Source organism: Phaenicophaeus curvirostris, chromosome 28 (genome assembly GCF_032191515.1).
Source record: "Phaenicophaeus curvirostris isolate KB17595 chromosome 28, BPBGC_Pcur_1.0, whole genome shotgun sequence".
NCBI classification, from domain to species: Eukaryota; Metazoa; Chordata; class Aves; order Cuculiformes; family Cuculidae; genus Phaenicophaeus; species Phaenicophaeus curvirostris.
Window position 1 is genome coordinate 1,333,851 of NC_091419.1, and position 13,044 is coordinate 1,346,894.

Here is a 13,044-nt window from a genome sequence, read left to right on the forward strand (position 1 = left end):
GGGGAGGTAACTGTATCGTTAGAAGCAAACCACCAAAGCATTTAGGAGCGCATGCGTGCAATTTCTTTGAAGCAGATGCAAACTGTGATCTATGAGTTGGACTTGATGATCCAGTGGGTCCTTTCCAACCTGGTGATTCTATGATTCTATGAGGAGATGTTAGAGAGTGCAAGGCTGGACCCAGGCCCTAGCAAGGAGGCATTGGCTGCTATGGTTTCAAGAGGGGAATACCAATGAGGGAGCCTCTGCTGCCTCCTGCAGCATCTCAGCAGGGTTTTGCTCCATTGTGGTTCTTCAGGGACACAAGAGGGCTTTGGCCTCCACACCATTATGGCTTAATACAATGAGCTCAGTGCCTGACATGGAAAATGTTTGCTTTCATAGAATCATAGAACCACTAGGTTGCAAAGGACCCACCAGATCATCGAGTCCAACCATTCCTATCAATCACTAAACCATGTCCTTGTCCACCTGTCCTTTAAACCCCTCCAGGGAAGGGGACTCAACCCCCTCCCTGGGCAGCTTCTGCCGGTGCCCAATGACCCTTTCTGTTAAATATTTTTTCCTGATGTCCAGCCTGAACCTCCCCTGGTGGAGCTTGAGGCCATTCCCTCTCGTCCTGTCCCCTGTCACTTGGGAGAAAAGCCCAGCTCCCTCCTCTCCACAACCTCCTTTCAGGGAGTTGGAGAGAGCAATGAGGTCTCCCCTCAGCCTCCTCTTCTCCAGGATAAACACCCCCAGCTCTCTCAGCCGCTCCTCTTGTTCTCCAGCCCCTTCCCCAGCTTCGTTGCTCTTCTCTGGACTCGTTCCAGAGCCTCAACATCCTTCTTGTGGTGAGGGGCCCAGAAGTGAACACAGGATTCGAGGAGCGGTCTCACCAGTGCCGAGTACAGAGGGAGAAGAACCTCCCTGGCCCTGCCGGTCACACCGTTTCTGATCCAAGCCAAGATGCCATTGGCCTTCTTGGCCACCTGGGCCACTGCTGGCTCATGTTCAGTCGCTGTCAACCAACACCCCCAGGTCCATCTCCTCCAGGCAGCTTTCCAGCCAGATTTCTCCTAGTCTGTAGCACTGCGTAGCTTTGACGACAATGGTAGAATTTTGCTCGTGTGCCTGCCCCACCTTTAATGGAAAGGTGATAAATCCTCCCAGTGAAGGCTTTCAGCTCAGGAATTTACTCACCCACCTGGTCTGCTGAGAGACCAGGGCACACAGACAAGTGGCCCAAGCATCCAGAAAGAGGCAGGTTACGGAGGCAAGGTAACCTCTTTAAATATCTTCAAATCCCTGCAAAACGGCTATCGGTGACGTGATTCTATGATTCATGTGAACACTCAGCATTGCTGACAGTTAAATGCATCCAAGCTGCTGCCTGGGTTCAAAATGAGGGGGAAGAGAGGGGACAAATAACCCACCCACAAGCGAGAATCCTGGGACAATCTGGGCTGAGCGCAATCGCCCCCTGGACTGAGAACCACTGCGCTGAGCAGGAATTGGAGCACAAAGGACAAACTTGCTGGAAAACCAATTCCCTGAGTGGAAAGCAGGGACAGGAGGAGCAGGAAAAGGGAGCTGCTCTGTGAAAAGGGGATGTGAGAAGTGTGAGCAACAGAGGAGATCCTGGTCAGGACAGCAGGGTTCCATCTGGGTCAAAGCTCTTAAGACCAGACACCTTTTAACTTCAACAAGGGCAGGATGGAGGGAGTGCTGGGGGCTGTGCTCCCCACGGACCCACAGCCAGAGCTCCCAGAGCCGCCCCAGGGCTCCCAGAGTCCTCCCGGGGCTCCCAGAGTCCTCCCACCACCGCCTGCGTCTCATCCTGGCAGCCACGCTCGCTCCAATCTGGAGAGCGAAAGCGAAACAGCCCGGGTTCCTCTACCCCACGCCCCAGCCATGGCAGCAGCCAAGGAGCTGCAGGAGGAGGCGATTTGCTCCATTTGCCTAGATTTTTTCTGCGCTCCAGTGATGCTGGACTGCGGGCACAACTTCTGCCAAGCCTGCATCTCCTCGTACTGGGCTGGGGCTGCCGCCCGCGCTTGCCCGCAGTGCCGGGACAGCCTCCCCGGCGGCGTCCTGCGGCCCAACCGCCCGCTGGGCAACATCGCCGAGGGGCTGAGGCGGCTGGGGCCGGCGTGGGGGGACGAGGTGAGGCACGGGGACCCCAATGCGCCGTCTCTTCACGTCCTGCCCTCTCCTCTCCACGCTGACAATCCTCACCCAGGCGCCTCGGCTGGACACACAAGGGCTGGGGCTCCGCTGTCTGCGCTGCTCGCAGCTTTCAAGCTCTGCAGACACTGTGGGTTTCTGTACCGGCCAGAACGCTTTCCAGTCTGATTTGCAAAAGCCCACGATCTCCGCAAGGAGCCTGGGTGGAAGCGTGGATCTGCTGGAGAGTAGGGAGGCTCCAAAGGGATCTGAACAGGCTGGACCGCTGGGCTGAGTCCAATGGGATGAGGTTTAACAAGGCCAAATGCCGGGTCCTGCACTTGGGGCACAACAACCCTGGGCAGCTACAGACTAGGAGAAGTCTGTCTAGAAAGCTGCCTGGAGGAGAGGGACCTGGGGGTGTTGGTTGACAGCGACTGAATATGAGCCAGCAGTGGCCCAGGTGGCCAAGAAGGCCAATGGCATCTTGGCTTGGATCAGAAACAGCGTGGCCAGCAGGTCCAGGGAGGTTCTTCTCCCTCTGTACTCGGCACTGGTGAGACCGCTCCTCGAATACTGTGTTCAGTTCTGGGCCCCTCACCACAAGAAGGATGTTGAGGCTCTGGAGCGAGTCCAGAGAAGAGCAACGAAGCTGGTGACAGGGCTGGAGAACAAGAGGAGCAGCTGAGAGAGCTGGGGGTGTTTAGCCTGGAGAAGAGGAGGCTGAGGGGAGACCTCATTGCTCTCTCCAACTCCCTGAAAGGAGGTTGTGGAGAGGAGGGAGCTGGGCTCTTCTCCCAAGGGACAGGGGACAGGACGAGAGGGAATGGCCTCAAGCTCCACCAGGGGAGGTTCAGGCTGGACATTAGGAAAAATTTTTCCCGGAAAGGGTCATTGGGCACTGGCAGAGGCTGCCCAGGGAGGGGGTTGAGTCCCCTTCCCTGGAGGTGTTTAAAGGATAGGTGGTTGACGTGCTGAGGGACATGGTTTAATGGCAGATAGGAATGGTCGAACTCGATGATCCAGCAGGTCTTTTCCGACTTAGTGATCTGTGATTCTGATTCTGTGATTCTGATTCTGTGATTCTGATTCTGTGATTCTGAGAAGGTAGGGACAGATTGTGGTGGTCATAGACGTGAGGACAAGAGGAAAATGCCTCAAGTTGCGCCAGGGGAGGTTTAGATTGCGTATTAGGAAAAAAAATTATTTCTGAAAGATTGGTGAAGCACTGGCAGCAGGGGAATCTTCGTACATGGAGGGGTTCAAAATGTGTTTGGCCGTGGCACTTGGGGACATGGATTAGTAAGGATGGTGGGATTGGGCTGATGGTTGCACTGGATCAGTTTAGAGGACTTTTCCAACTTTAATGAATCTGTGATTCTATGATCAGGCACAGGGCTGGGTCAGGCAATGACCAGCTCTGATGTACCCCTGACCAGACCCTTTTGTACCCCTTTCTACCTGTTCCTCCTCAGTTCCTCCCCAGGCCCTTTCCCCTGCTTGTTCCCTCCCCACTTTTCACAGTCCCACCATCCTGGACCCCGCAGCTCCAGAGCCCGACTCCATGCCAGAGGCTGCTTATGTCCAACTATTCTATGGGCATGAAGCATACGTGTGGGCGGTGGGGAGATCCTAAAGGATGTCTCTCCTTCCAGGAGCCAGTACAGTCAGAGCTGGAGCGCCTCAGGCGAGAGAAAGGAGAACTGGAGAAACAGGAAAGGAAGGAGCGATGGATGTGCGAGGACCGTCTGGTAGGTGCTTGGTTCGTCTGGGAAGAAGTTTATCTGGGGAGGGTGAAGAGAGGTCAATGCTTGGCTTTTGGAGTTGGGGGACTGAGCATTGTGTCCAGTTGCCCTGGGGGGACAATTCCAATGTTTTGCTGCTCTCATGAGGAGAAATTTTCTTCTGTAAATCAACTGGAACCTCTCCAGAAACGATTTCTGTCCCTCACCCCTTTTCATTTTCATGTGATTCCTTGTAAAAAAAGAGTCTCCATCCTCTTAGAAGACGTCCTTTATGTACTGGCACGTGGTAACAAGGTCTCCCCCTAGACCCTCTCTTCTCAAGGCTGAACAAACTCAGTTCTCCCAGCCTTGCTTTATATGGAAGGTTTTCCAGTCCTCCAATCATCTTAGTGTACCTTTCCATTGTCCCACCTTCCCTTGAGAGGATTCTTTCTGCTCCTAAAGGAAAAAGTGAAGGTGGAAAGGCGGAAGATTGTGCTTGAATTTAAGCAGCTGCGACAGTACCTCGAGGAACAAGAGTGTCTGTTGTCATCTCGGCTGGGAGAGCTGGAGGAGCAGATTGCAACACGATTGAAGGAAAATGCTGCTAAATTCTCCAAGCAGCTCATTTATCTGGGTGGCCTGATCAAGGAGAAGGAGCGCCAGCTGCCAGGACATCAGTCCCTGCAGGTGAGCTCTTCTGAAACCCCACCGTGGCCTGGCAAACAGCACCTGAGGCACCAGCAAGTCAGAACGACTTGAGAAGCTGATCTTGACTTGATTAACTCATCAAGCTCACCTTACAGGGGTGTCTGTTTGCTGGGCAAGGGGAACGTGAGGGATGCGTGTGCCGGATAAGTAGCACTGAGCTGCTTCTTTCTTTCTCCCATCTAGGATGCTGGTGATGTTCTGAGCAGGTATGTGCTGCTGCCTCCCTTACACCACACTGCTGCTTGGGGACTGCAAAGGTTCCTGCCCCAGAACAAAGTTGGACACTTAATATACCAGGGATACCAATTATTTCCAGTATTTCAGTTTTCTGGAGGCTGATGAACCAGAATGCCTCCACCAAGAAGTTCTGTCCTTGGGTAAATAGTCTAGGAGGAAATTTCATTTCTAAGGTCTGTGGTTGCAAGCCTGCTTGGCTTCTTTGTGCCCGATGTGCAGTGACACAGAGACCAGAGCTCAGCGCCCTTGGCTCAGGGCTTCAGCACTTGGGTGTGACGCAAGTTTGCTCTGAAGAAACAGGGTGTGCAGGGGCACCGAAGCCATCACTTGTAAAAGAAATGCAATGGGCAACAAGAGCAGCAGGGTGGAGCAGTGGCTTAGCCATGCTGGGAGGGGAGAACCACCCAAAACACCCTAAAAAACCCATGAAAACCAAACACACACCAGAAAAACAGTGAAACAAAGCACAAATCCACTTTCTGGAGGGCATTGATTCGGCTTGAAAATGCTCGCTAGAAACTGGCACTGACAAGAGACTGAACTAAGAGAGGAATAGAAATGCTGTGGCTTCTACGACTCCAGGTGTGAGAGGGAAAAATCCCAGCCAAAGGAGGAGATGAACTACGAGCTGAAGAAGGAGCCTGGATCCTGCTCGGAAAACACTCCTGCACTAGAGGAGATGACAAGGACACACCAAGGTATGAAGAAGGGATCTCAAAGGAGAACAGAGAAACATCCCAGGGGTGGACAGAACAGGGTGTTCAAAGCCTTGCAAAGAGAGATAAAGATGAACATCCTTGTGTAGCACATCCTGCCCTGGGGATGCATTTGAGGGGTGCCCAGACTAAGGGGGAGGGTGTTCCCTTTCCTTTTTTTTTTTCCTCTTCTCCCTTCTCTCTCTATCTCCTCATGCTTTCATTTCCCCCCAAAGAACAATCAACCTTAGCGTTGATTCACATCATCAGCCATGGAGCCCACTAAGCCTTTGTGCAACACTCGGCTGCCACGGCTCTTTCTGCTCTAGGTCTGCTCCAGACCTGCTCTGAGGCTGGAAGTGGGTCAGGGATGGGAACAGGTCCCAGATGCCCCAATATGCCCAGAAGATACTTAGCTCACGTTCTCCTAATGAGGAGGCTCATCCCCAAAGCAGTGATTGAGGTGACTGTCAGGCAGACCTTGGTATCGTGTAGGGTGATTTAGGCTGGAATGGACCTCTGGGGGCCAACTACTTCAAACTTCTGCTTAAAGCAGGTACAGCTGGGTGGGATTGTTCTCTGTTTTCACCCATTTTGTTGTGAAAGTCTCTGAAGACAAAGATCCTACAATTCCTTCTAGATAGGCTGCAGAATGTCAAAGTCTGTCTTGTGTGCTAGGTACCCCCAAATTCTTTTTCGCTCCTGCTGCCTCAGGTTTCTTCCTTGCTGCTTCAACTGGAGAAGCTGGCAGTTGCAGCAGGCAGTGTGTGCCCTGGGGGAGGAAGGGTGCAGTATCTCTGTCCTCCTGCTCCATGGAGCTGGGCTCCACAGAGCACCTCCCGAAGCTGGTGGTGTCATCAGTCGTCAGAGGTGACCTCCAGGCTCCATCTGTGTTTCAGATGCTTTGACCAGTGACACAGGGGAGGGAGTGGAGGAGACATGGGAACAGTACACAAAAGGTAAGTTCTGCTGGGAGTCTCCTCCAGGGAACCTTGGTTGTGAGGGATGCAACACGTGGTTTTGGGAACAGTGCATCTTCACATACCTTGGCTCAGCTGCTCCCCATTTTGAGCTGAGCACAGGTTTCCTCCCAAGCCAGGACCAAACATGGACACAGCTTGGTGAAACTCTTCCCAGGTGTGATCTCTACTCCTCATTCTTTGACCTGTCCTCTCTCTTGCAGTGAACATCACTCTGGATCCAGACACAGCACAGCCCTGGCTCATCATTTCAGAAGATCATAGAAGTGTGATGCAGGGAGCCACAAAGCAGAGCCAGCTCAACAGGCCAGAGCGATTCAACCCGTGGACTTGTGTGCTGGGCTGTGAAGGATTTGACTCAGGACGACAGTGCTGGGAGGTGGAGGTGGCCTACGGGTCATGCTGGGCTATGGGGGTGGCCCTGGAATCTGTGACAAGGCAGGGACCGAATGACATGAGCCCAGAAGGGGGGATCTGGGCGGTGGGGCGATACAAGGAGAAGTTCTTGGCTCTCACTTCCCCATCTCCCACCCCTGTCCTCCAGAGCACAGTCCCCCGGCGGGTACGGATCTGTCTGGACCACGCAGGAGGGCAGGTGATGTTTGTTGATGTGGACAGCGAGGCTACCATTTTCACCTTCCCACAAGCCATGTTTGGCAGGGAGCGAATCCACCCCTGGTTCTGGGTGGGTCATGAGACCCAGCTCAAGATGTGTCTTTAGAGCTGAGGAGGTGGCACTCTGAGGTGGCTCTGCTGTAGCCACCCTGCCCTCCTGCTTCCTCATCTAGTTTGTCCTTGGGGATTCCCACCTGCTTGTAAATCTTCTGCCATCTCTGTCTCTAAACCTTCTGCCATGAGCCTCAAGGGCTTTTGAACTCCTCTCTCCCTGCAGAGAGTAGGAATTGCTGTGATGGGAGCAGAGACCCACAAGCTTCCTCAGCCCTAGTCCTACCACAGTGGAGGAAGCTTAGAAGAGGGCTCTGGGTGAAGAATGGCCACTTCATGGAATCATAGAATCATGGAATTGTTTTGGTTGAAAGGGACATCAAAGCCCATCCAATTCCAACCTCCCCTGCCATAGGCAGGGACACCTCCCACTAGATCAGGTTGCTCCAAGCTCCATCCAACCTGGTCTTGAACACGCCCAGGGATGGGGCAGCCACGACTGCTCTGGGTGACCTGGGCCAGAGCTTCCCCACGCTCACAGGAAAACATTTCTTCCTGAGATCTCATCTACACCTCCCCTCTTTCAGCCTAAAACCATTCCCTTCATCCTATCCCCCCACTCCCTGATCAAGAGCCCCTCCCCAGCTCTCTTGTTCTAAGTACTGGAAGGACACCCTTTGGTGTTGGGGACATACTTTATTGACAGGAGGTATGAGGGACTGAGGGGCATGGCAGTGGCGTCAGAGAGCCTGGGAATGGTGTGTTTGCCCTTGAGGAAACAGGGTGAGGAGGATGAGCCTTGCTCAGCAGCCCCCCTGGCCGTGGTGATGCTCTGTAGCCCTGACGGCCGTGCAGCCTCCATGAGTCCCTGTGGTTGGCCTGGTTCAAGTCATGTTAGCTCAGGAATGCACAAGTAAATATTACTCCTTTTGGGAGCTGCTGAGAGGATTTACATCTCAATAATTTTGTGGGTGGAATTATAATCATTGCTTTTTAACAAATCAGTGTATCTGATAATTCATCAAGGTTTGACTGTACGATTTGTATCTCTGGTTGCAATGAGGATCTTGGAAAGGAAATGTAGAGATTTAGATCTTCTCCGGCTGAAGGACTAACTGCAGGAATTTGCTGAAGCTTATTAAGAGGCTGTAGGAATTGTTGGTTTGAGACTTGCCCATTTGTGGGACTGCCAGGATTTGTGACATGGTAGAAATGAAAAATAGGAGTAACCAAAGTTATATAAATAACCAATAAATAACCAAAGTTCAAATGCTGGTCAAATGAACATGAGATGAAATCCCATCCCTTAAGACCTTGGCTTCACCTGCTAAAAAAGCCAATCTGCGAAAGGGTGGTTGGGGCTGGGGCAGGGCAGAGGGGGAGGATTCTAAGAAGGGTGAAGGGAAACAATGCTACAAACATAAACTCTGCCGGGGATGTTTAATGCAGCCTCTGGAAATAGGGGTTGTGACAAAGCATCTGTGAAAGTCAAGGGTGAGGCCCATGCCTTCTCCTTGCTCTGTGGCCAGAAGCCCGTGGTGCTCTGCTGGGTTTGGCTGTGGTGCTGCTGCAGACACGTACCCAGCTGCCTTTGTGCTCCATCTGTGGGACCTCAGCTCCCCGTGTGCTCATGGAAATGCGGAGCCGTGGCCTCGGCGGTGTAAGCTCTCCCTCCTCCTGCAGAGGCACATCAGCTTTGGCACCAGGAGGTGAGGACGTGCTGGCCCAAAGATGTAGGCAGCCACCTGTCTGAACACCTCGTCCATCCCTACTAGGATTTGCCCCTCTTCTGTGCTCTGCCAAGCACAGAGCTTGAGCTGCCCCTGCTTTGGGATTGGCTCCTTGGATGGTTCCCAGGGTGGTTTTGCTGGGTTGCTTCTCTGAGGGATGTGCAGAGCTCAGGTGCCCATCACCCATCCCCATAAAGAGCCAGAGAGCCTGGTGAGCCCATCCTGTAGGACATCTGTGCCTGACCCAGTACTACCACTCTTTCCAGCTCCTGAAGTAGACCAGGGGGGCTGCTGCTGTTGCCTGTCCCGAGCTGCCACCACGAAGGTGACAACTGAGTTGGTGCTACGAGGTTCCAACCAGCAATGTGACTGGAGAAGAAGAAATCTAGGCTGGGCCCAGGCAATCTTCCCCTTTGTCCCTTCTCCTAAGAGCAGGAGTTAGCAGAGGAGGACTAAGCGAGGTCTCCAGGAGGGGGTACCCCATCTTTTCCAGGTCTAGCATGTCCTTTGAGCACCATTTCCCCAAAATGCCAGTTCTCAGAGCAGATCTGTAGCTGGAGAGCCTATCCTCCAAAGACTGTCTGAGCATTCTGAACTTGTCTCATTTGGAGAAAAGGAGCCTGAGGGGCACCCTTGTTGCTCTCTGCAGCTTCCTGAGGAGGGGACGTGGAGAGGGAGGTGTGGAGATCCAGTGACAGAATGCATTGAGATGGTTCAGAGCTGCACTGAAGAAGGTTCATGCTTGACATTTGGAAGGAATTCTTTATGGAGATGGTGGTGAAACACTGCAACAGGCTGTCTTGAGATGTGGTCTGTGCTCCAAGCCTCTCCGTGTTTAAGAGACATTTGGACACAACCCTTAGGAATGTGCTTTAACTTCTGCTGAGCCCTGAGGTGGCTGGTCAGTTGGACTGGATCGTGGTTGTAGGTCCCTTCCACCCGAACCAGTCTATTCTATTCTATGTGAGGAAAGGGAGACCTTGATGGGGGGATACCAGAGAAGAGCAGAGCTGTGGGAATTGCCTTGCCTGTGAACTTCAGAAACCTCCATTTCTTGCTTCCCTTCCTTTGCTGTCCTTACAGCCTTAACAAGTGCTCTGCTGTAAGAAATGTGTGTAATGCACGTGTCAGTGAGAACTGAAAGTAAGGCAAGGAGAGGCTTTGGATGCATGAAGATAAGTGTTATCATGAGCTCCAGCATCCAGCTGTGTTTGGCTTTTTTAACTTAATCATTACACTTAATTGAAAAAAAAAAGGCAGACGCGCTACTGTAGGTGGCTTTTACGGAGTTTGATCCTGCTGTATTTTTCACGGCCAAGTACAGAGCAGCTCTGCAGGACCCTGACACTCGGTGCCACTTCTCTGCCCTGGTGCCACCAGACACCAACCTCCTCCATGTACAAACCTCTGTGGTCCCCGCTGTCTCTGCAGTCCCAGCTGTGGTGTGGAGGGGATGAGGGAGGCTCTCTGGTGGTGTCCATCTCCCAGACCTGCCAGGCCTCCCACTCGGTGCCCAGAGGAACCGTGTGAGGAGAAGCCAGCAGGACACGGCACTCTCCCAGCACCAAGACCCAAGGTGACAGTGTTCACTCTTCCAGTCTCACCACCGCCACCCACGGTCCCTCCACATCAGGAGCACAGCTTAAGCCATGAGTCCCTCCCCACCCAGAGCCATGGGTGTAGTGTCTCCCCAGGACGTGAATCCAGGCAGAAAGCAAAGATTGGGGCTTTGTTTTCAGCATCAGTGAATGCCACCTGCCTGTCTGTAAAATCCAGGCAGACCTGGATGGCCCTGGGGAGGCAGGCAAGGTGCAGGGAGGTCCAGTCAGGGTCAGTGAAAGCATGGTATTGCCCAAACCACTGCCCCACGGCCCAGATCCCCTCCTGGGGGGCAAAACTGAGGACCCCCTTCCTCCTGACAGACTCTTGGGCCACCCCCACAGCCCACCAGTCCCCTCCCTCGGCCACCTCCACCTCCCAGCAGTGCCTGCCCCCCACGAAGCCCGGGCTGCCCAGCACACACGGCTCCGTGTCGAACCGCTCGGGGTTGTTGGGCAGAGAGGTCCACTCATCCCCCCGTCTCACACCTCGCTGGTCATCAGCCAGGATGAGGAAGGGGTTGGCGGTGTCTGGGTCCAGGGTCACGGCAGCTGGGGACAGAGGAGGAGAAGCTACTCAGGACAGGCAGCCCCAGGGCTGCACCCACCCCAGCAAGAGGGGGGGTTCCTTTCCCCTGCCCAGAGATGTCCAGTGTGGGGTGGGAAAGCCCCTCACGCAGGATTGCCCTAGCCTTAAAACAACCCCGATCCTGCCCCTGCTTCTGATCCAGGAGCTTCCGTGGGATCCCTGACCAAGGGGACTTTGGTTTCCTGGAGGAGGATGCACCTGAGTGGGTGGGTGCACATCCTCCTGGACCTGAGCTTGGGCATCTCCAGTGCTGCAGGAGTGAAACAGGCTCGCCTGGGCACAAACCAGAGCAGACCACGATAGATGTAACCCAAACCTGATAACCCATGGACCCAAAGACCTGTTCCTTTCTGTGGGCAACGGAGGGAGCCAAGGATAGCAGCTCAGGTGACTTCAGTGTTGGTGGTGGGTCTACAGCATGGGGAATTCAGCTGGGAATGTTGCAGCCATCAAATCCCAACCCAGGATGCCCAGGCTGGGACAAGCCCCAGGTGCTTTGACTCTAAACAGCTTTTCCACAGCAGAAGCAGGATGTTTTTTTCTCCTCAAAAGAGGGCAGTTCCCCTTCATCTTCCCCTCTGACAACTCACCCCTTCTACTCATCTCCTCCACCTCATTGCCCAGGGTCTCCCTCTCTTCTCTCTCCATCCTGGATACCAGCAAGTCTGCAGAAAACCAGCAGGATGGAAGGCAGGATTCCCTGTTGAAAGTGGAAAGTTCATGATTCAGAGACTGCCCAAAGATGATAAAGAAGCAGAAGGAATGAGAGAAAAGTCATAGCCTTCAGGCATTTTCTAGCCAACCAGCACTCACCTGCAGGCTGACTCCAAGAAAGGAGATTTTGGAAGGGTCTGAAGAACCTTGCTCTCCACTTCCCTGATCTCGTCAGATCACGGCTGGACTGGGCTTGCCCAGCATTTCTAGCTTGTTCGAGAGAGCAGATGAAACTCCAGAGGGGTTGGAGAGCCTGGAGGGCACAGCTGGTAGCCTGGCACCTTCACCTTGCTGTGGGGACCACACCACAGGAGCTTCCACCTCCCCTGCAGCTGCCAGCAGGCGAGTGACCTTATCAAACACTTGAACTTGGGAGTTCCCCTCCTGCTTCTTGCAGAACCCCTGTCCTATTTGCATCACAGGATGTGTCACATCTCCCCTCCGTCTGGCCAGCTGCGGGGGGGTGATAAGAGCCTGCAGCACTGGCAGAGGCTGTATCGTCCTGCAGCAGGGTGCTCAGAGCCCTCCCGGCACCACCTGCACCTCCAGACCGGTGCGAGGTCACCTGGGGACACCAGCCATGAACCACGATCTGGGTGTGCAGGCTGCTTGCCATGATGAGGGGAGAGACCTGGCTCCTTACAGGTGCTGCTCACCTGGATTCATCGTGCTGCCAACGGGATTTGGGGTGGAGATGTTTGCAGGGCATGTGAGGCTGAGGAGAGACCTCATTGCTCTCTACAACTCCCTGAAAGGAGGTTGTGGGGAGGAGGGAGCTGGCCTCTTCTCCCAAGTGACAGGGGACAGGACGAGAGGGAATGGCCTCAAGCTCCACCAGGGGAGGTTCAGGCTGGACATTAGGAAAAAATTTTTCACGGAAAGGGTCATTGGGCACTGTCAGAGGCTGCCCAGGGAGGGGGTTGAGTCCCCTTCCCTGGAGGGGTTTAAGGGACGGGTGGACGAGGTGCTGAGGGACATGGTTTAGTGACTGATGGGAATGGTTGGACTCAATGATCCAGTGGGTCCTTTCCAACCTAGTGATTCTATTCTTGTAAATACTGGGTAGCAAATACAGCCCCATCCCCTCCTCCTGCAGGGCTGGCAGAGGCAGGAGGTCACTGGTGCAGCCACACACGTGACATTCGAGGTTCACATGCACATTTGCAGATGCCCCAGGCAGCAGCACAGCCAGATACCCCCACCTGGACCCTGGACCCTCCGTCCCTCCCCAGGGCCCCTCCTTGCCAGCTCGTCT

General features: G+C 53.9%; 2 protein-coding genes across 4 annotated transcripts; one reads left to right on the forward strand and one right to left on the reverse strand.

The window, feature by feature from the left end:
* Window positions 1-1,851: 1,851 nt before the first annotated feature.
* LOC138731871 (E3 ubiquitin-protein ligase TRIM11-like) lies at window positions 1,852-8,428 on the forward strand. 2 transcript variants are annotated; one of them, XM_069878150.1, is made up of 7 exons: window positions 1,852-2,145; window positions 3,801-3,896; window positions 4,335-4,559; window positions 4,764-4,786; window positions 5,400-5,515; window positions 6,412-6,471; window positions 6,696-8,428. In XM_069878150.1, exons 1-7 carry the CDS (start codon window positions 1,894-1,896, stop codon window positions 7,211-7,213), a joined length of 1,290 nt encoding a protein of 429 aa, XP_069734251.1. In that variant the 5' UTR covers window positions 1,852-1,893; the 3' UTR covers window positions 7,214-8,428. The 2 variants fall into 2 exon arrangements, with proteins under 2 accessions (XP_069734251.1, XP_069734252.1); XM_069878151.1 differs by lacking the exon at window positions 6,412-6,471.
* LOC138731914 (E3 ubiquitin-protein ligase TRIM7-like) lies at window positions 7,835-12,193 on the reverse strand. 2 transcript variants are annotated; one of them, XM_069878214.1, is made up of 3 exons: window positions 11,889-12,193; window positions 11,666-11,740; window positions 7,835-11,038 (listed from the first exon to the last, which is right to left on the reverse strand). In XM_069878214.1, the coding sequence occupies exons 2-3, from the start codon at window positions 11,721-11,723 to the stop codon at window positions 10,518-10,520; spliced, it is 579 nt and encodes a 192-aa protein (XP_069734315.1). In that variant the 5' UTR covers window positions 11,724-11,740; window positions 11,889-12,193; the 3' UTR covers window positions 7,835-10,517. The 2 variants fall into 2 exon arrangements, with proteins under 2 accessions (XP_069734315.1, XP_069734314.1); XM_069878213.1 differs by having other exon boundaries at window positions 11,666-11,775.
* Between the last annotated feature and the right edge of the window lie 851 nt (window positions 12,194-13,044).

What these genes read in the sequence shown, in the direction of transcription:
- LOC138731871 (XM_069878150.1), top strand. Translation starts at nt 1,894, where the DNA reads ATGGCAGCAGCCAAGGAGCTGCAGGAGGAGGCGATTTGCTCCATTTGC. An exon ending in CAGGACATCAGTCCCTGCAG is followed by an intron (nt 4,560 to 4,763) that starts GTGAGCTCTTCT and finishes TCTCCCATCTAG; the next exon opens with GATGCTGGTGATGTTCTGAG. An exon ending in ATGGGAACAGTACACAAAAG is followed by an intron (nt 6,472 to 6,695) that starts GTAAGTTCTGCT and finishes TCTCTCTTGCAG; the next exon opens with TGAACATCACTCTGGATCCA.
- LOC138731914 (XM_069878214.1), bottom strand. Translation starts at nt 11,723, where the DNA reads ATGGAGAGAGAAGAGAGGGAGACCCTGGGCAATGAGGTGGAGGAGATG. An exon ending in GGAGGAGATGAGTAGAAGGG is followed by an intron (nt 11,039 to 11,665) that starts GTGAGTTGTCAG and finishes CTCTGTCCCCAG; the next exon opens with CTGCCGTGACCCTGGACCCA.